The 22,482-nt window shown below is 40.6% G+C and overlaps 1 protein-coding gene across 3 annotated transcripts in view; it reads right to left on the reverse strand.

The window, feature by feature from the left end:
- LRRK2 (leucine rich repeat kinase 2) overlaps positions 1-22,482 on the reverse strand; it is a 649,887-nt gene that overhangs the window by 32,407 nt on the left and 594,998 nt on the right. For all 3 annotated transcript variants that reach the window (XM_053716587.1, XM_053716586.1, XM_053716588.1), the window contains 3 exons: positions 21,709-21,903; positions 14,011-14,204; positions 11,536-11,608 (listed from right to left, as the gene is read on the reverse strand). In XM_053716587.1, the coding sequence (XP_053572562.1) occupies positions 11,536-11,608; positions 14,011-14,204; positions 21,709-21,903 (462 nt within the window). The remainder of the gene's footprint in view (positions 1-11,535; positions 11,609-14,010; positions 14,205-21,708; positions 21,904-22,482) is intronic.

Consider the following 22,482-nt stretch of genomic DNA (forward strand, 5'->3'; position numbering starts at 1 on the left):
AGGTGTTGTAGCTCGGGCTTAGACAGTGGAAAAATATGTCCACAGGGTATGACTGCTCCAGGAAGTAAATCTATTGGGCAGTCATACGGTCTGTGTGGAGGGAGATTTTCGGATTCAGTTTTACTGAAAACATGGGAGAATTCTTGATATTCTGGAGGGACAGTAGGTATGTGAGAATCTGTTGGTGGCTGTAGAAGTGTGGGAAGCAGGTGGATTTACAGTAACTAGAGTTAAATTGAATTGAAAGTGAGGACCAAGAGATACAAGGGTCGTGTTGCCTGAGCCACTGTAAGCCTAGAATTAGAGGAAAATCAGGGGATGTGATTACATCAAATTTAACAAATTCTCTATGGTTACAGGGGGTTGACATGAGGATAGGAATGGTTTCATATGACAGGTCCTGAGGACAAGACTTCACCATCTATACCCCTTAAAGGAACAGGACACAATTTCTTGAGAAGGGGTATTTTATTTATGTTACAGAAATTCACATCCAAGTATGAAAGGGAGGCTCCTGAGTCAATAATCCCTTGGACGTTCACTCGTGATTGGTCCCACTGTAATACAAGAGGAATATTGCAGTAATGGCTAGATTTTAGTACAGTTTTAATAGAACAAGAGGGTGTGTTTTGCTTACCCTTTTTCTGACGGGGAAGATTTGGACAGTCCTTTACCCCATGATCATCTGCGGCACAGTACATGCATAAGTTCAGAGACCTACGTCTTAGCTTCTCCTGAGTACTTAGGGGTCCACGCAAGAAAGCAATATCCATTGGTTCCGGTAGGGATTTAGAGTATGTATTGACAGTAGTTGGTGTGGGTTTTTGCCTAAGGTGTGAATCATGGGTGGATCTTTCGTGATGTCTTTCCCTAAGTCTCCTATCAATGCTAATGCTGAGGTCTATGAGCTGTTCTAACGTTGGTGGTATTTGAGTACGTGACAACTCATCCTTAATGGCCTCTGACAGTCCTAGCCTAAATTGGTTACGAAGGGACAAGTTGTTCCACTGGGTGTCAGGGGCCCACCTCTTAAATTCTGCTATATATTCCTCTACCTCTCTTTTCCTCTGCTTTAGGGACCTCATAGCATTTTCAGCTGTTTGTTGTTTGAAGGGGTCCTCATAAATTTGTGCTAAAGCAGAGAAGAAGGAGTCTAGAGAGTTGAGGATATCATCATTATGTTCGAGGAAAGTATTTGCCCATGCTCTGGGCTCAGCTCTGAGATAGGAGATTGTAGTCATAACTTTTACCCTATCATTGGGGTAAGTGAAAGGCTTAAGGGTAAACAATAGGTAGCATGAGTTTTTAAATTCTCTAAAAACCTTTCTGTCCCCAGAGAAGGGTTCTGGGTAGCTGATATGCGGTTCTTGTGGAGGGGTTTCCTCTCCACAACTTCTTTAATGTATGTTTTTAAGTTGTCATTTTCTAACTTAAGTGTGTTAAGTCCTTCAGTTAGGAGATCAACTTTAGTAGTAAGCGTTTGTATGTGTGAGGCCATTTCAGTTGGGTCCATTTTATCTTTTAGGCTTGGTATTTCTGTCAGGCTCACAAGTATGCCTGCAACAAAACAGAGTATGGATTGGACCACAGCCAATGAGTTAGTAGTATAATAAGTAATTGTGTACAGAGAGCAGTTACATAGGCATTACCCCTAAGCAATGTGTAATAGCTCAACAGGCACAGTTTGCAGTTGATATATGAGTAATGGCTCACAGGTAGGTAAGGCTTCATAAGCATTAGCGGGGAGACATTGAAACAGCAACCTGACTGTGAGCTAGAAGTCAGAGTAAAAATAGTAACACAGTGTTAAGCTGATTTTATGCGCAAAGTATAAAAATTAGGATTGGCCAAATAATACATGAGTAAACAAGTAACACGTATAGTTAGTACCTGGTAATCGGAGGCAAAAAGGGTTCGGTAGAACAGTGTTTTCAGGGCAGCTCGGATGTAGCAGTTGTGCTTTGAGAGGAGAGCTGACAAGCGCTCTGCTTGGCGTGTGACGTCACAGAGGCGGCAGATCCGGTTGCGCTGTGTAGAGATCAGACAGGTAGACTGGGTGATACAGGCGTGATACTCTGGTGCTGGAGAGCTAATCAGAATGCAGCTTAGCTAGTTGCAAAACGAACAATACCAAGCAAGGAAGTAAGTGGGAAGCTGGTATTTATGGAGATACTGGAAATTAGTTAAAGGGGCAGTAAGACAGGCATAAACCTGACAACGCCTGAACGTCTGGAACATCCGCCAGCCGCTTGTGCAAAAGAATAGACAGAGCAGAAATCTGTCCCTTTAAGAAACTAGCTGACAATCCCTTCTCCAATCCTTCTTGGAGAAAAGATAATATCCTAGGAATCCTGACTTTACTCCATGAGTAACCCTTGGATTCACACCAATGAAGATATTTACACCATATCTTATGATAGATTTAGATGGTTGAAAGAACCCTGAAGTAAAAGGTCCCGCCTCAGCGGCAGAGTCCATGGTGGAAGGGATGACATGTCCACCAGATCTGCATACCAAGTCCTGCGTGGCCACGCAGGTGCTATCAAAATCACTGAAGCTCTCAGACGAGGGAGCAGAGGAAACGGTGGAAACACATAAGCCAGGTTGAAGGACCAAGGCGCTGCTAGAGCATCTATCAGCGCTGCCTTGGGATCCCTGGACCTCGATCCGTAACAAGGAAGCTTGGCGTTCTGACGAGACGGCATGAGATCCAGTTCAGGTTTTCCCCAAAGTTGAATCAACTGTGCAAACACCTCCGGATGGAGTTCCCACTCCCCCGGATGAAAAGTCTGGCGACTTAGAAAATCCGCCTCCCAGTTCTCTACTCCTGGGATATGGATAGCTGATAGATGGCAAGAGTGAACCTCTGCCCATAGAATTATTTTTGAAACCTCCAACATTGCTAGGGAACTCCTTGTTCCCCCTTGATGGTTGATGTAGGCTACAGTCGTGATATTGTCCGACTGAAATCTGATGAACCTGACCGCAGCAAGCTGAAGCCAAGCCTGAAGAGCATTGAATATCGCTCTTAGTTCCAGAATGTTTATAGGAAGGAGTGCCTCCTCCTGAATCCACGAGCCCTGAGCCTTAAGGGAGTACCAGACTGCACCCCAGCCCAGAAGGCTGGCATCTGTCGTTACTATTGTCCAATCTGGCCTGCGGAAGGTCATACCCTTGGACAGATGGACCTGAGATAGCCACCAGAGAAGAGAATCCCTGGTCTCTTGATCCAGATTTATTAGAGGGGACAAATCTGTGTAATCCCCATTCCACTGACTGAGCATGCAGTTGCAGCGGTCTGAGATGTAGGCGGGCAAACGGCACTATGTCCATCGCCGCTACCATTAAGCCGATTACTTCCATACACTGAGCCACTGAAGGGCGAGAAGTAGAATAAAGAACACGGCAGGAATTTAGAAGTTTTGACAACCTGGCCTCTGTCAGGTAAATCTTCATTACTAAAGAATCTATCAGAGTTCCTAGGAAGGAAACTCTTGTGAGAGGGGATAGAGAACTCTTTTCTTCGTTCACTTTCCACCGGAAATGCCAGAACAATGTTCAAATGGGACCTGGCGATTTGAAAATTCGACGCCTGTATCAGAATGTCGTCTAGGTAAGGGGCTACTGCTATACCCCGCGGCCTTAGGACCGCTAGGAGTGACCCTAGAACCTTCGTAAAGATTCTTGGTGCCGTAGCTAACCCAAAGGGAAGAGCCACAAACTCGTAATGCCTGTCTAGGAAGGCAAACCTGAGAAACCGATGATGATCTCTGTGTATCGGAATGTGAAGATAAGCATCCTTTAAGTCCACGGTAGTCATATATTGACCCTCCTGGATCATAGGTAGGATGGTTCGAATAGTCTCCATCTTGAAGGATGGGACCCTGAGAAATTTGTTTAGGATCTTGAGATCTAAGATTGGTCTGAAGGTTCCCTCTTTCTTGGGAACTACAAACAGATTTGAATAGAAGCCTTGCCCCTGTTCCTCCTTTGGAACTGGGTGGATAACTCCCATAACTAGGTCGTCTTGAACATAATGGAAGAATGCCTCTCTCTTTATCTGGTTTGCAGATAATTGTGAAAGATGAAATCTCCCTTTTGGGGAAGAAGCTTTGAACTCCCGAAGATATCCCTGGGACACAATTTCCAACGCCCAGGGATTCTGGACATCTCTTGCCCAAGCCTGGGCAAAGAGAGAAAGTCTGCCCCCTACTAGATCCGTTTCCGGATCGGGGGCTGACCCTTCATGCTGTTTTAGAGGCAGCAGCAGGTTTTTTGGCCTGCTTTCCTTTGTTCCAAGCCTGGTTAGGTCTCCAGACCGGCTTGGACTGGGCAAAATTTCCCTCTTGTTTTGTATTAGAGGAAGTTGAAGCTGCGCCACTCTTGAAGTTTCGAAAGGAACGAAAATTAGTCTGTTTGGTCCTTAATTTGTTGGACCTATCCTGAGGAAGGGCGTGACCTTTTCCTCCAGTAATATCAGAAATGATCTCCTTCAGTCAAGGCCCGAATAGGGTCTGCCCCTTGAAGGGAATGTTGAGAAGCTTAGACTTTGAAGTAACGTCAGCTGACCAGGATTTGAGCCATAGCGCCCTACGCGCCTGAATAGCAAAACCTGAGTTTTTAGCCGTTAGCTTGGTTAAATGAACAACGGCGTCAGAAACAAATGAATTGGCTAGCTTAAGAGCTTTAAGCTTGTCAAGGATATCATCCAATGGGGTTTCTACCTGTAGAGCCTCTTCTAGGGACTCAAACCAGAAGGCCACAGCAGCAGTGACAGGGGCAATGCATGCAAGGGGCTGAAGAATAAAACCTTGTTGAATAAAAATTTTCTTAAGGTAACCCTCTAATTTTTGGTCCATTGGATCTAGAAAAGCACAACTGTCCTCGACAGGGATAGTTGTACGCTTCGCTAGGGTAGAAACTGCTCCCTCCACCTTAGGGACCGTTTGCCACAAGTCCCGTGTAGCGGCATCTATAGGAAACATCTTTTTAAAAACAGGAGGGGGAGAGAACGGTACACCTGGTCTATCCCATTCCTTAGTAATAATTTCTGAAAACCTCTTAGGTATTGGAAAAACATCAGTGTAAACAGGCACTGCATAGTATTTATCCAATTTACACAATTTCTCTGGGACTACAATGGCGTCACAGTCATCCAGAGTTGCTAAAACCTCCCTGAGCAACATGCGGAGGTGTTCAAGCTTAAATTTAAATATAGACATATCAAAATCAGGTTGAAGTGTCTTCCCTGAGTCAGAAAAATCACCCACAGATAGAAGCTCTCCTGCTTCGGCTTCTGCACATTGTGAGGGTATATCAGACATAGCTACTAAAGCGTCAGAGAGCTCTGTATTTGTTCTAGCCCCAGAGCTGTCTCGCTTTCCTTGTAAACCTGGCAGTTTGGACAATACCTCTGTAAGGGTATGATTCATAACTGCCGCCATGTCTTGTAAAGTATACGCAATGGGCGCGCTAGATGTACTTGGCGTCCCTTGAGCGGGAGTTATAGGCTCTGACACGTGGGGAGAGTTAGTCGGCATAACTTCCCCCTCGTCAATTTCCTCTGGTGATAAATCTTTTAAAGCCAGAATATGGTCTTTAAAATTTATAGTAAGATCAGTGCATTTGGTACACATTCTAAGAGGGGGTTCCACAATGGCTTCTAAACATAATGAACAAGGAGTTTCCTCTATGTCAGACATGTTTAACAGACTAGTAATGAGACCATCAAGCTTGAAAACACTTTAATTAATGTGAAAAAGCAGAATATAAAAAACGGTACTGTGCCTTTAAGGGAAGAAAACAAACACAAAAACTGCAAAACAGTGAAAAAAAACAGTTAACTCTACGAAATTTTTACAGTGTGTATAATAGACTAAAATAGCATTGCACCCACTTGCAAATGGATGATTAACCCCTCAGGCTCAAAAACGAAGCAGAAAAACGGTAAAACCGTTATAACAGTCACAAGCAAACTGCCACAGCTCTACTGTGGCTCCTAACTGCCCATAAAACGACTTTTGTAGGCACAAAAACCCTTTACAGAGGTCCAAGATGTTAGGGGACTCCTTCAGGGAAGCTGGATGTCTCAGAATGTAAAAACTACTGCGCAATTAGAGCGCGAAAATAGGCCCCTCCCACCATGCACTCAAAGTGAAAGGGCCATAAATAACTACTCCTAGGAGAAATCTAGTCAGCCATGTGGAAAACTAGGCCCCAAATAAAGATGTATCACCCTCAGTAAAAAACGTTTTTTATATTTCATGCAAACGTTTTACATACTAAGTAATAAGAGCAAGTAACCTGAATATTACCCTTTACTGCAAGCATGATGCCAGTCGTTTGTTAAATCTCTGTAATCAGGCTTACCTTAAATATATCAGGCACTGTCAGCATTTTCTAGACCTTATCATCTCTCTAGAAAAAAATATACTGAACATACCTCAGAGCAGTTAATTCTGCAGGCCGTTCCCCCAGCTGAAGTTTTCCCATACTCTTCAGTTATGTGTGAGAACAGCAGTGGACCTTAGTTACAACCTGCTAAGATCATCAAAAACCTCAGGCAAAACTCTTCTTCTAATTTCTGCCTGAGGTAAAAACAGTACAACGCCGGTACCGTTTAAAAATAACAAACTTTTGATTGAAGATAAACTACACTAATTCACCACATCTCTCTTGATACTTCCTTTCTTGTCGAGAGCTGCAAGAGAATAACTGGTAGTGGCAGTTAGGGGAGGAGCTATATAGACAGCTCTGCTGTGGGTGATCCTCTTGCAGCTTCCTGTTGGGAAGGAGAATATCCCACAAGTAATGGATGAATCCGTGGACTGGATACACCTTACAAGAGAAAGTTTGAATATGTTAGATGTAACTTTATGGCCCAATGTCCCCTCACAGGACTTAACATCCTCAAAAAGAATAGTCACATTTTACAATTCCTTATTCTTCTTTCCTGGCTTTGCCCATTTGCCTTAATGAAATGAGAGATAAATACATAAACAGGAAAAAATAATACACACACAGTCAAAAAGACAGACTTTCTTAATCTGACCAGGATTAGATTAGACACCAAAAATCTTTAAAGCACCCATATACATAAACTTAAGACTGGGTCAGAACATTCTAGGGAATCTTCAGAAAATTCTCTTTGAGAAAGTTTCATGAGACACTAGAAAAAACATGGCATTCAGACTTTTTTTTAAAATTAGAATTATTAAATGATTCCACACAGAGGTTCTATTTGTACCCCTACAGCATTTTCAGACTCAAGGAGCAGGTGTGGATAGAGGGTAGAGATTGTTGTGGAATGAATGAGACCTAATAATAACAACTGACATTTTATAAAATTCCCCATGTGAATAAGAGGAAACAGCTCAATGGCCCCAGAGAAGACACATTTGAGTCCTGTTCGTTTTTTTTTTTTTTTTTCTCCTTTTTTTGTTAAATTTTTTTTATTGTGAGAACAAGTCAAATAAAAGAATACAGTTGTAGCTATCATGTGTATCCACGCAGGGATATTTGTACATTTATACAGTAACTACTATTACATGATGCATATCAGGAACAATATAAACATTATAGAGTACTAGATAAGTGCAAAATACAGACAATAGCGGAAGAGGTAGCACACTATATATAACAGTAACTTTTATAATGCCTGGATTAGATTTGCGAGCCTGCCGGTCAAAAATGACCTACAGGGCTCCGGGATATGTCATTGGTTCTCATTTTGGTTTGGGTGTCTCATAGAAGTATACTTCTCGTAGATTGGTACAAGAATGGGGGGAATGTAGGAGAGGGAGGAAAAAAAAGGGGGGGGGGGAAGAAGTGGGGGGGGGGGTAGAAGTAGGAATGGAGGATGAAGGGTTGGCATATCTTGCAAATTTTCAAGTAGGGAACTTCTCCATCCATGGAGACCATATATCGAGTCCTGTTAGGTTTTAACAGTGGCAAAAAGACTATTCATGTACCGCTGGTATTAGGAGATAGCACCTGTGCAAAATACTGGGAACAAAGATTTACTGAACAGCCAGAAGGTAGCTTAGATTTACATGAAGCAACAGAGAGGTTCCTTTTTATTTATTTTTTTAGAGAGCGAGAGACTACCAAATTATTATTTGTTGTGTGAATAACATTCATTTTAATTACTTTCTCTGCTGTAAGAGGTTTTTTTGTACTTATATTTTAAACTAGTTTTTTTTTTTTACACAAATACTTTTTATTGAATAATAGTAAAAGTTATGCTTTAAATGTAACCACGTAATTGTCAGTGTAGTCACTACCAGAGAGGAACACTGCTAATGTCTGGAAGCTTTGGTAACCTGCTGCAGATGAAGGATGCAGTCAAGTCAAATTACTACATGTAAGCCTATAGCTGCGCACTAGAACAAACTGAAGAAACAGACTGCTCCAAGTTGGAATGATGCATGGATGAGGAGCACAGCTATTTCAAACAGAGGAGATCTAAACCTATATAGTACCCTAAAAGTTTCCTGTGTTCCATAGAGCAAATGCAATATGTCAAATACACAGTAGCAAGTTGTGAGGTACACCCTGTATAAAAGGAGAAAGCTTGTGAGACAGTGTGCCAAAGAGGCATGGTAAGAACCTTTCAGTTCCCATGAACAGAGGAAAGAGGGGTCACAGAGATTCAAGAGAGTTTATAGGAATCCATCCAATAGAAAAAGAACTTCAAGGCACTCTGCTACAAACAGAAACATAAAAAAGAAAAGAAAGAAAGAAGTGGGTGGGAGGATGAGTTTCCTGTTCAACTGTTTGTTTGAAGTTCCAGCCTATCTCCAAGTGGTTTGAAATATTAACCCTATTGTTTAGAATATCTCCTGTTTTGTTTTTTTCTTTTACAAGGGAATGGAATGAGAGAAATTCTCTTTTTGGAAGCGTTTTTTAAGCAACCAAGCAAGCCTTATGAATAGTCTGTTTTAGCCATGATGCCGAGGCCACCGCTGTAGCGTTTTTACCCTTTCTGGGACCTGAAAAGTGGACAAACAAGCTAGAAGTCTGTCTAAGGTATTTGGTAGCCTGAATATAGAATTTTAAGGCTCTGACTATATCCAAAAATGTGAAGCAGGCGTTCCTTAGGGTTAAAAGGATTTGGACACAGTGAAGGAACAACAATTTCCTGATTAATACCGCTTTATCTTGATGAAAAATCAAGGTGGTGTGATCAGAAGACAGAGCAGATAATTCATTAACTCTTCTAGCGGAAGAAATGGCTAGAAGAAAGAGAACCTTTCATGACAATTACTTTAGGTCCAAGGTTTGCATAGATTCAAAGAGAGGGACCTTGCAGAACAGAAAGAACCAGATTAAAATTCCAAGGTGGAGAACTGGGAACAATAATAGGGCGAATTCTCACCAAGGCTTGGACAAAAGTTTGAACATCGGGTAATTTGCCCATTTTTTGTGAAACAAAACCGATAATGCCAAAAGCTGACCCTTTAAAGAACTAGCCGATAATCCCTTATCTAGTCTATCTTGAAGGAACTGAAGAATTCTAGGGATTCTAAAAGATTTCCAAGAAAAAACTCTAGAAGAACACCAAAGTAAGTAAGCTTTTCAAATCTTATAATAAATTTTCTGCGTGACAGGCTTTCTGGTCTGCAGCAAAAGAGAGATAACAGAATCTGAGAAGCCGCTGTTTTTAAACTTCGCACGAAAAAATTCATAGATTTGAGATCCACATAATAAAAGGGTCCATGAGACAGCAGATCTTTCCTTAGGGGTAGAACCCATTGAAGAAGAGTGGATATCTGTATTAGGTGCGCATACCAAGTTCTATGCTATGAGAATTAGAGCATCTATCATGTGAGCTCCTAAATACCTTGACCTGGCACAATAAACCGGAAGTTTGGGGTTCAATTTAGACACAATGAGAGCAATTTTTCTGGAAGACCCCACATCAGGACTAAATGATCGAACAAGTCCTGATAAAGGGATATCATTCTCCTGGATTGATGGACTGACTACTTAGGTAATCTGCTTCCCAATTGTTCACTCCCAGAATGTGAATGGCCAATACGGTGCCGCGGTTTTCCTCTGCCCAAGACAGAATGTGAGATACCTCTCTCATAGCTAAGCGACTGCGAGTCCCTCCCTGTTGATTGATGTAAGTCATAGCAGTGACATTGTCTGACTGGAATAACAGCAATGCAACCCATCAGACTTGCATCTGTAGTGACTACTGTCTAGATAGGCTGAAGAAAAGAAGCTCCAAGGGTCGAATAGGGATTTTCTTTACACCATGAGAGAGATTGTGTGACTGAAGAACTGAGCTCTTTTTGCTTTCCAGATGGAAACAATCCTTTGACCACTGTCAAAGCATGGACAACTGGAGAGGATGAAGATGAAAGTGAGCCAAAGATACCGCACGTCTGACGCTGCTACCCTAAGACCCATTACTTTCACACATTGTGCTACAGATGGAGAATGAGCCATCTGTAGGGAAGGACAGGCAGTCTAAAGTTTGGTTCTGCAAAATCCCGTGAAAAATTAGTGCATTTGAATCAAGTCTATTATCACACCCAGAAAAAACACCCTTGTGGCGGATGATATGAACTTTTGGGGACATTGATTTCCCATCCATGTTCCTGAAGGAAATATACCATTCTGTATGTATGAGCAGTAGCCAGAGAAAGAGACAGAGCTTGGACCAATATATCAGCAACCCCTCAGGTGGAGGCTAAGGGACAGGATCCCTGTGACACCAGAGGGCAATTATGGTTGAGATATTTACCTGTGAGAGTACGGCCATGCCATAATTTACGTATTCCTTTACCCCCTCTTCACTTAGAATCTTGGAAAAATTATCCTGAAGTCTTCCCTGAGTGAAGATGGAAGAGTGGAACCGAGTCTCAAGTAAGGTCTGAGCTCCCAATAAATGATTAGATAGAAAATAATAAAATCTTCCTTGCAGAGCACCTCTCTCAACCTCTCTCTTCTGAGGAACAAACTGAGAGGAGGTGGGGGGGGATTAAAGCTCTTATGATGGTTGTTGACCTAATCCTAGTGGCAGAAAATTTCGCGAAAAAGTAATTCAGCGAGCCATTTGTAATCTGATTCATAGAGGGGTAGGGTCAATAGTTTTAAAATGACATGTTCTTACAAGTTAGAGCATGCAATGTTTCGACTATAATGGCCCTTCCAATGAAATACAGTGTTTATTTCATTCTTAGTTACACAACACATCATAAGGACCAAAAGACCACAAAGACAAGTGCCTTATAATAAAATAAAAAATGATCAGTTCATCATTATGGCTAACGGAAAATAAAGAAATGACTAATTTCAGAATTGCAAAAGTTACATAAAACATGTAAAGAGGTATCTGTTCTTTGGCCTTATTGTAAATACACCTTGCGTTTATCCCAATGCTATTTTATTTATTGAATTTGCCTATATCATTCTTACATGGGCTTAATAACTAATGAACTGTAACTCTTAAATACATTGACTTTATGGTGTAAAACAGTGATTTGCCATGACATTTATGAGGATTATGGTATGCTAATTGCTTACCTTTATGTCAGAAGCATCAAAAACTGCTATTTGACCATTTGCTGTCCCCACTAGAACAAAAGTCTTCTTATGACTAAAATAAACAATATTTTACAAATTAATTATGACAATATAGAAAACAAAATCCTGTTTAAAGTTTGTTTTTCTAAATCCAGTTATCAAATGAGACCTCAAATCTCCCAATATAATTCTAAAAAACCCAGAAATGAGTAAGATGTGCACAGCATAACAAGGATTCTTTTAATGACCCTAACAGTAGCATTCCTAAATCACCCTCAATCTATGTCTGAATTAAACATGGTAAACATGCCATTAATGAAAAAAATACTGAAGCAAATTATATGTGCTTAAGGTCTAGTGTCTATATTTAGGGGTTGTGAAACTATAGCAAGAGTACTAAATGTTGCATCATAACAAACCCTGCTGGCATTTCCCCACCAGGCTATCACCATACTGATTGGTTTCACTGGTTGCAATTTAGTAATTAATAAAATTATTATTTTTTATGAATCAATGTTATTTATCACTCATTAATATTTGTTTTCAGATATACTATGGTCTAGATTACAAGTGGCACAGTATTTGTTTCATAACTTTCCTTACCACTTTTTGGTGCAATATTTTTTTTTAAATTTGTTTTTATTAGACAGTGTGAACATGAGTGTAACTATACCTTGCAATGAATTTTTAAGTGTTTTGTGCAAGTTTTTTGTTTCGGAAAACAGTTAACCACAGCTCTGAGATCGCGGTAAGGATTGAAGCATAAAAGGGCAATAGCGCTAGCACAATCGTGATTTCGCTCACTTGTAATATCAGCACAATTAAAAAGGCACACGAAAATACGCTATCGCTTGCGCAAAATAGTGTGCACCTCACTTGTAATCTAGCCCAATATATTTATAAAATCAAGGATACTCAAGAAAATTTTGGACATACACTCTCATGGATCTACATCCTGGAAAAAAAGTAGCATGACACTGAAGGCTGTGACACACTGCAAGCAATGCGGCAATGCGTATTTTCATCTCTGCACGCTCAGCTGCATCAGATCGCGTAGCTGAGCGCTCAGAGTTGAAATATTTAGAAGCGATGCGACGCAGATCAAAGCAGCTGCTTCGCCTTGCGCCGCATCGTTTGCAGTGTGTGTGCATTATCTCCTTCCGAAGGTTATTTTTTTTTTTTTAATGCAACTGATTCTTTAATAAAAACTAACAAAATACTGTTATTTTAATATTTTATTTATAAACAGTCAGCATATTTATGCATCATTATACATGGGAGCTGTATTAACTTTGGATAATAAAAAAAAATTTAAATGGACACTGGACTTTAAAATAAATAGCAACTGAAATAATGCATTGTGCATCACCTGTTAAAAGGAGTAAAGTCATTTTAAGTATTCAAGTTTATTTAGGACAACTTTTAATATTTACTTTGCAAATAAGGCAACCTCCAAGCTAGCTCCTACCCAGTTTAACACCTTGGGTGATACAGCCAAAACAGTAGCTGTAATACTGTAAATTTGACATGAAAGAGATAATGCACCCTCACATATATAGCCACTTGTGTGTCAAGGGGACACGTGCGCTGCTGTATATAATTCTAGTAGGACCAATGCTTCATAAAATACCTAACAAGTGGCTATACCAGAAGTCAGCTGCCAACACTTCAGGCAGCCTCTATGCTGTAGAGCTCTGAGCTATAGACTTAGAAAAAAAAAAAACGAATAAATACATAAAAACACACATACACAGTAACAGGGGTCTGCTTGTACTCCAAATTGTTTAATTAAAGGGACAGTAAACCCCAACATTTTCTATCATGATTTGGATAAAAGATACATTTTAAAACAACTGTCCAATGTATTTCTATTATCAAATTTGCTTCATTCTCTTGTTATCCTTTGATAAAGGAACATCATTGTACTACTGGCAGCTAGCTGAACACATCTAGCTAGCCAATGACAAGATATAAATGTGTGCAGGCACCAATCCGCAGCTAGATCCCACTAGGATATGTGTAGGATATGTGCGTTTTCTTTTTCAACAAGGGATACCAAGAGAACAAAGCACATTTAAAATAGAAATGTCATGCTCTATCTAAATCATACAAGTTTATTTTTTACTTTCCTATACCTTTAAATATTGAAAGCTGCACAGAATAAATATGCATATAATAAAAAAATATCTCCTGTTTTAAAGGATTGTTCATAAGAATTATATTATAGAGTCCAAAGCTCCTGAAAACAAAAGCATGAACAAATGAGAGGACTTCTGGGAAACCAGCTAAATGAGAGGTCTGATGTGAATGCGAGGAAGGTAAACAAGATTAAGTGTGTATGTCAGTCTACAGCTCAGTGGGGAATGACATAAGAAATATTTAATTATGTACAGGAGAGTTATGTAAAATTACAGAGTGAGAATTAAAATACAGTATAAATATTGATGAGCAATTAGGAATAACTCTAATACATACCCCTGCTTTATCATACAACAGAGGAACAAGCATGTAACAGAGTCAGGCATTTTCTGGAGGGAGTGCTTTACTTTCAAATTCTCAGTATTTGCAACCAATAGATCCCCAGACTGTGTCCCTGCCAAGATCCAATGCTCTTTGTCTCCAGGAAACGCCACAAGAGTAAGACATAAGATTCTGCTATCTGAGAAATCCTATAAATTAGATGCAACAACAAAAAATGGGAATGACACACAATAATAAACATGACACAGCAAGAACATGTCTTAATGATACAAATTACAGTTTTATATACAGAACAGGAAACAATACTTAGCAACTGAACGTCCATCTTATTGTACTGACAAACACATTAGCACTAATAATAAATGCATTAACCATGTCGCAGCTCTACTACTGAAATGAAAGACAAATGTTACAATATGATTTTTTGTGTGAGACAACGGTTTGAACTGTTCTCCAATCAGCACTGTAGCCATAAGGCACTTTTTTGTAGCTAGAGCATCGATTGGAGAACAGTTCAAACCGTTAGCTCACAAGAAAATATGAGTTTTGAAATAATTGGCCAGAGAGTGGGGTATTAGAATGGCATGGCTAGATTAAAAAAGTTACAGCCCATCTTCATTAGAAGTTATCAATTAAAGTCCCTGTCAAATATTGTTTAGGTGTCGGAAATTATTTGAAAACATGTCAAGTTTACCATCACTTTAAATATCACTAGAACCTCCAAATCAGAACTAATGCTGAGAGGTATTTGTCCTTGTTATGACAATTAGCTAGCACCTGGATGGACACAGGACTACTCATTTTAGAGATAACAATTGCTGCATCATAGAAAATTCATTACAGAATTCTCATTTTGTACTGTTGCTAATAGGTTAAACACATAGATAAAGTCTGCTTAAGAACGCCAATATGGCCCTGAGCTGAACACAGCTGCTGATACAATCAGAGGTGGCATATGTGAGTAGCCATCAATCAGCAATGTATTGATGCTCTGAAGCAAACTTTAGCCTTAAACAGAGATAAACATTTAGGTATTGGCAAGCAATAGTGCAATAAGAAAATGCTCTAAAGTATAAGTGCATTTTCTTGTGTTTGCTTTCCTGCCTGTAAACAATCTTATAATAACAATTTATGTTTCAGACTGCACAAAAGTGAATATGTAACACTAATCACACTGATTAATAAATTAAAAAGATTATGTGTTATGGTTAATATTTTACACCAATATATTTTCTGCTTTAAGTGTTATAAAGGTTAGAATTCTTTCATCATTTATATAAAATATATCCCAGCAACTTAAGGGACGGCACATTAACTACAACTTTGAATTTATAACATGTAATGCTTTTACATTCATTTCCACAAACAGGATAATACATTGGAGTTTAATAAAAACATAAATTATGCTTACCTGATAATTTCCTTTCCATCTGTATCAGGAGAGTCCACGACTTCATTCCTTACTTGTGGTAATACAGAACCTGGCCACCAGAAGGAGGCAAAGACACCCAGCCAAAGGCTTAAATACCTTGCCCACTCCCCTCATCCCCCAGTCATTCTGCCGAAGGGAACAAGGAGCAGTAGGAGTAATATCAGGGCGGGAGCCATGGACTCTTCTCATACAGATGGAAAGGAAATTATCAGGTAAGCATAATTTATGTTTATCATCTTAATATGAAGAGAGTCCATGGCTTCATTCCTTACTTGTGGGAAACATATACCCAAGCTCTAGAGGACACTGAATGAACGGGAGGGTAACAAGATAGGCGGACTCTATCTTGAGGGCACCACAGCCTGCAAAACCCTGCTCCTAAAAGCAGCTTCAGCCGAAACAAAAAAACTTCAAATATGTAAAAATTTAAAAAAAAAAATATATGTAAGGAAGACCAGGTAGACTCCCTACAATTCTGATCGCTAAGTGCCTTGTTCTCAAACCCCAAGAGGGAGCCACAGCTCTAGATGAATGAGCCTTAAGCCTCTGAGGAGGCTTGTGTTCTGCTGAATCTGTAAGCTAAGAGAACAAGCTCCTCCACCAGAAAAAACAAGGAAGTGGCCAAAGCTTCGGACCCCTTAAACTTCTCAGAATAGACACAACAAAGAAGAAGTTTGACAAAAACTCCCTAGTAGCCTTAAGATAGAACTTCAAGGCCCGAACCACATCCAAGTTATGAAATAACCCCTCCTTTGAAGAAGGAGGATTAGGACACAAGGAAGGAACCACATTCTCATGATAGATATTGTGATGTGAAACAACCATAGGAAGAAAACTAACCCAGAGAACAGCCCTAGCCGTATGAAAACTAGGTAAGGGTCCTGACCTTGCAAGACAGCCAACTCAGAAAATCTGTGCGCTGAAGCAATAACCAATAGAAAAAAAGAAAATCTTTCAAATAGAAAGATTTAACATCAACTCCATGCATAGGCCCAAACGGAGCCATCTGCAAAACTTTAGAACAAAAAGAAAACCCCATAGAGGAGTACTGAATCTAAACACAGGCCTCAACTAAGCAAAACCTGAGCAAAACTGACATCTGGAAGCTCGTAAGCTTTCCGAGCAGTAAGATAGACAGGGCCTAAAACTATCCCCTAAGGGAGCTACAGAGGGCCCTTTCCCCAGAACATACTGGAGAAAAGAAAAAGATTCCTATAAAACAAACAAAAAGTCCTGCACCCCTTATGATAGAAGCGACTATACCCCGGCCTAAGAACTAAGCCGAGAGAACAACACTCCATCAGAAAAACCTCTCTTGGCTAAGGCTAAGCAAACAATTCCACACAGTTAGCCCCAGAGAGTCCAGGATGTGAAGAACACAAGGATCCTGCACCCGCAGGTTCCTAAACAAGGTCCATAAAGGCAAACCCCCAAAACTGAGACCTAACTCTAAATGTAATTGAAGCAAACCGTCTCACTGACGTCTGTTCCTGCTAAGATCGACCCTTCACCACAAAGAGCGATATGGCCGAAGAGAATAAGGTTAAAATAACCCCTCTAAGGAAAGCTTGAATTCTAGCATAAGCAGACTGAAAAGGCCGGAGCCCCCCGGGAGGAAACCCACCTTCTGCTACAGAAGCAGAGGAGCTAACCTGCTCCTGAGTCAACTCCAAGCCTCAGGATAGCCATCCTTTAGGCCACTTAGTCCTGCTAAAAAGTACGCTCATAGAGCGGGTCGGTGGTGATGAGCCGACGTGGGCTTCCACCCAACACCAAACACGAGACCCTCCCCCCCAATAAGCAGGAGGAACTATCCTTCTTCAAAACAGGGTCTCCCCACTAAGAGGTCCCAACTGGTACGTACCCCGAAGACCACCTCCTCCAAGCAGAATGCTTGCTGAGGAACCAAAGGAATAATCGCAAGGAAACTCCCAACCAGCGAACCTCCCTAAAACACTCTCTCCCACGGACAGGTCCAAACTGTTCCTGGAGAAGAGAAAATTTTCTACGAACAAGGAGATCTGAACGGAACACTGGGAATTGATTTTCTCCACCGGTAATCCAGGTAAGACTATTTAAGGCTGAAACACCAACAACATGTTGAACTCACGGCTTCGGCAGTGTCTATCACTCACCACCCCCACGTCACAAAGGCCAGAAGGGTACTGGAGGACATAACCCAAATGGAAAGTTTACAAGAACTCCGGATTAACAGAAAGCTGCCCCAACGCTAAGCCTTCAGCTTGCTAGGTAGGGTACCCTGGTACAAAACAGCATCCAGATCCACCCTGGTGTCTATACCAGCAACTCAGGTCTGGATCCAACTCAGATGATCAAAAAGACATGGGAAAATCCTTTAGCAGGTGAAGGTAAGAAACCCAGAAAGGCCGAGACCTGGGAACTAAAGAAAAGTCTGGAAGCAGGATACTGCCATCTGAAACCCCAGATCCCAAGAAGGATCAGAACTAGGTTTACTGAAAAATACGATTGCTAAGAACCGAAGGAAGAAAGAACCTTACATTCTCCAGTGAAAGAAGAACTGATAAACTCCGCATCCATATCATAGAACCCAAGTAGGACGGGAAGACCCTCCCCCTATTAGGGTATGCACCAACAGCAGAAGAAATATCAAACAGTGAGAAATATACCGAAACAAAGACTCCAAAAGTCCCTAGTCTTCCCTGACCAGAAAGGAAACCTATTTCCCTAGATCCATATGATCCAGTATCAAGCACCCATCCCAGGTAACACCTAAAAAAAGCTCCAGCCTGTTAATTAGGATAGATGGGCCTGCTGTACCTATACCGGAATCTAGAAGAAAAAAAACTCCTTTTGCTAAGTAGAGCGAAGGAAAACAGACCTGACTAGTATCCACAACAGGTCTTGCCCGTCATCTAGGATACAACATATCTTCCAGAGCACTCCAGTGCTAAAAATGAAAACTTCTTAAGTTCCAGCAAAGCTAGAACAACTGAGACATCAAATTAATTAAGCTCCAAGGCTAAAAATGTCCTCTAAAATATCGGGAGAACAATCAACCCGAGCTCCAGCCTCTTGACCATCAAAGTCGATAGGGTCGAAATCCCATGCGATGAAACGTCTTTCTAAAAAGAGTTTCTAAAACAATCCAGAGTTTAAAATAAACTATCCGGTACAGAACCGAAAGAAAAAAGGTCTGAAAAAGGAGTGTGAAAACCAAAAACAGGTCCTGCCTGTTATACGACACATTCCCCCATAGAGCCCAGAACTGGGATTATTAAATAACTTAAAAAACAATAGGTAAATCAAGACGACAAGGAATATACCATCCTCCATTCATCTAGTTAAGATCATTATCTGATTTAGAGTACAGATAGTCAACTGACGGAGCAGTCCTGGAAGTCTCTAACATCGCCAAAACCTCTCTCAGAAGCAAAAGCAGGCATGCCAATCTAAATCTACATGCTAAATCCTCCGCAGACGGAGGACCCAAGTCAGCAGATTCTGACCCTGGAGGTTCTCCCTCTAAAGCTTCAGAGGGAACCGCATCCCCAGAGGACTGATCTGACACCAACTTGTTTCGGGCAGGAGAGCCCAGACTAACTCCTCGCTTGCGCGTAGAAGAATAGGTAACCTCGCTAAGGCCGAAGAAAAGGCTATGCAGAAGTGCCTAGTAACCTCTGGTGGAAACAAATCCCTTACAGACGAAGGGGGGTCAGAATTTGGGAAAACTGCGTATGTAGGAACAGAATCAAGGGAACACACCTCGCTTGGCGAATAGTCCTCAGAGGTGGACGGCTCAGTGGTCTCTAGCATTCCAACATTAGTTGATGAGAACACTCTATTGCGGCATACAGAACATAATTGAGCGGGCTGGATTACCCGGGCCTCTTCACAATATACAAAGGTATCAAATTTTGTATCAGAGGGATCCCCCTCTAAAATATCAGAATCCTCCATAACTCATCTATATCAAAATAAAGAAAGGAAAAATAACTGGCACCTTACACCCCCAATGGCTGAGGCACTCACCACCTCCTATGACCCAGACAGATAGAGAAGAAGCTAATCTCTGCAGACATCCGGTCAGGAATCTGAAGCGGTGAAAAAAGAAAAACGTGACCGATCCTGGTCACATGGTGCTCATGCAGGACCTGCCCCTTCTAAAGTAAAAGCGCGCCATCTAAGCTAAAGAAAACTGCGCAGCTCTCCGAATGAAAGAACCTGTATGTTCCGTACCAGCCTAAGAGCCCAAACGTTCATACATATAAGCAGTCGAAATCACATAACAAATATGATTTTAAAAAAAAAACCCTGTTCAATAATCCCCCTCAGGAGATATTAACCCTTGATTCCATAAAGATAAAGGAGTCCCACTGTGACTGTGAAACAATCATACCGGAATCTATGCCATGGAACAGTAACATGGTGCTTCAAGTTTGACAGATTATAGCAGCGATTCTGACATGGACTTTAGTGAAGTAAGCAGGCAGCGAAACTCGTCAACGCTGATTGTTTAAGGAGCTGTTAATATGAGTCTGGATAAGTTCGTAGAAAGACTCTCCCTGCATCTGCAGACTCTAACTTTCGTCAATGCTCTCACTGAGAGGCTGACAAGACTACTTAAAACTCTAGTCCCATCTCGAAGAGTACTACCCTCAATAAGGAACTACTCGGAAATCTTCCAACACTTCTCTGCCAACCTCCTGTGATGAAAGGCAAAGAATGACTGGGGGATGAGGGAAGTGGGGGAGGTATTTAATCCTTTGACTGGGGTATCTTTGCCTCCTCCTGGTGGCCAGGATCTGTATTCCCACAAGTAAGAAATGAAGCTGTGGACTCTTCTCATATTAAGATGGAAAGTAGTGGTTCCACAAGAAAATATCCTGAAAAATCTATCTGTGAACAATGATATTCAGGGAGACTGAAACTGCAGTTTTACTAATGTATCTTCTGGGGAGAGATTGTGCTGTTCTGGCACTTAAAGGGACATTATAGAGTAAAAATTACTCTTTCTGCTCGGACCAGCAGTTCTGAACTATGTGTTTTTTCAAAGAATTTTAGAAAAGCTTATTTTAGCTTAATAAATGTTTATTTAGCTATGTAGGATTCTGGATGTGAAGGAAAGAAACATACAGATCTGCAAAACTACATAATGATAAAAAGCCCCAAAAGATTACGTGTGATTTCTTTCCATGCTGGTGAGTTTATTATCATCAGGACCATAGTAGTTGCAAGGTAGCTATAGCTAAAATTACAAGCTATAATGAGTTAGAGGATGTCATTTTCCAATAAAATTACCCTTTAAAGGGACAGTCTACACCTTAGTCATCTTAAGGTTTTACCTTAGATTAAGCTGCAAATAGTCTCTTGCGCCCCTTTCTATATCATGCAGCAGAAACAGTAAAACAGTTATTTTAAAATGAATATTGTTTCTGGCCAGTTCGAAATGGCTGCCAAGCTCCATCCACCAATGGCATCACGATCTGGGCTGCATCTATGCACTCTGCTGAATAGAATTGACAGTCTCTTAAATCCAACTAGTGAGCCTTTTGTGATTGGAAGCTATATGCAGTCCAGATTGTGATGTCACCAGTGGGTAGAGCTTGGCAGCCATTTCAAACTGGCCAGAAACAATATTTATTTCAAAATAACAGTTTTACCGTTCCTGCTGCTTGATATAGAAAGAGGTGCAGGAGGCTATTTGCATCTTAATCTAAGGTAAGACTTTAAGATGACCAAGGTGTAGACTGTCCCTTTAAGTTGTGTCTTTATTTGCTACTGAGCAGGGAAAATTTCAAGGGTTAAGGGTTAAGTTTCATAATTGTATTTCTCTGGCAAACATTATTCTGGAGAATAATTCTAAAAAAAATTATAGAATTTAACAGGATTATACATATTGATTTAAAGGGACATATAAGTGTTAAACTAAAAAGATCCAATGTGCTACAGCATTAAGTATTGCACTGTTTGTATTAAGCTATGTGTTAACCCCCGAAAGTCAGCACAATTGCAGCAATGTAGTACTGGGACTTGGCTGATAAACCAATGACAATAAGACTTAATTTTGTAGCCTCCAATCTCCCAGTAGTGCATTGCAGCTCTGGAGCCTAACTAGGTATGATTTTCAACAAAGGCTATAAAGAGAACAACGTAAGTTTGCTACTAGGAGCAAGTCTATTACAAGTGAATGCTCTATCTGAACCATAAAAGTTTGCCCCATTTATTAAAGTTGAAATTAAAAATAGCTAGCTGTAAAGTCACTGTGAAAGAACACTTACCTCACACGTGTGTTCCCCTTTCATCAAATCGATAGTGCATATCTGCCCTTTGTCTCTGCTGCCACTTCCTATCCAAACAGTAGGCTTTTTGAAACACGGATTAGCAGCCACGATGCATTCAGCTGTTAGAGGGCTGGGTACCACCAGATTTCTCATCAAACAGAGAAGTTCAGCTGAATTCAAGATGTTGTATACCTTTAAGAAACATTACAAACATTTTTGGGCATTGTTGGCAATGAAGAGCCCCCCCCCCCTCTAAAACTATATTATAAAGTGAGAAACTCAAGAAAAAAATAGCACAAAAACATGAGAGTGAATACAATAGGGATCCACAAGCTGTCAGTGGAATAAGAGAAACAATTTATTGGCAAGTAAAAGTGTTGTTTTATCTCAATGTGTCCTGAAAGCTCAAAATCTGAAATATAAGAAAATTAAATTGTTTACCAACATAAAAATTACCTTTATTTTGGCATTTGAAATAACTGGTTTTGTCTGTGGTAGGCCCTAGCTATACTGAAAATTTCTATAGAAAAAGCTGTGTAAACGTAAAAGTCAGCAGAAGAAATTATACTCCCAGTGGGGGTTAGAAGAGATTACAATAGCAATACAATATTCATTTTCAATTGGTGCCTCTAAGTATTGGGCATTGGTATGCAGACAGAGATAATAAAAAGAAGCATGTGTGTGTACAGAAAGTGATAACATAAGGAGATCTGATCTCCCTGCAAGCTCAACCCAGACTATTGGGTTGTGGTTTCAAATACAAGTTATTTA

The sequence above is a fragment of the Bombina bombina genome, chromosome 6, assembly GCF_027579735.1.
Source record: "Bombina bombina isolate aBomBom1 chromosome 6, aBomBom1.pri, whole genome shotgun sequence".
NCBI lineage: Eukaryota > Metazoa > Chordata > Amphibia > Anura > Bombinatoridae > Bombina > Bombina bombina.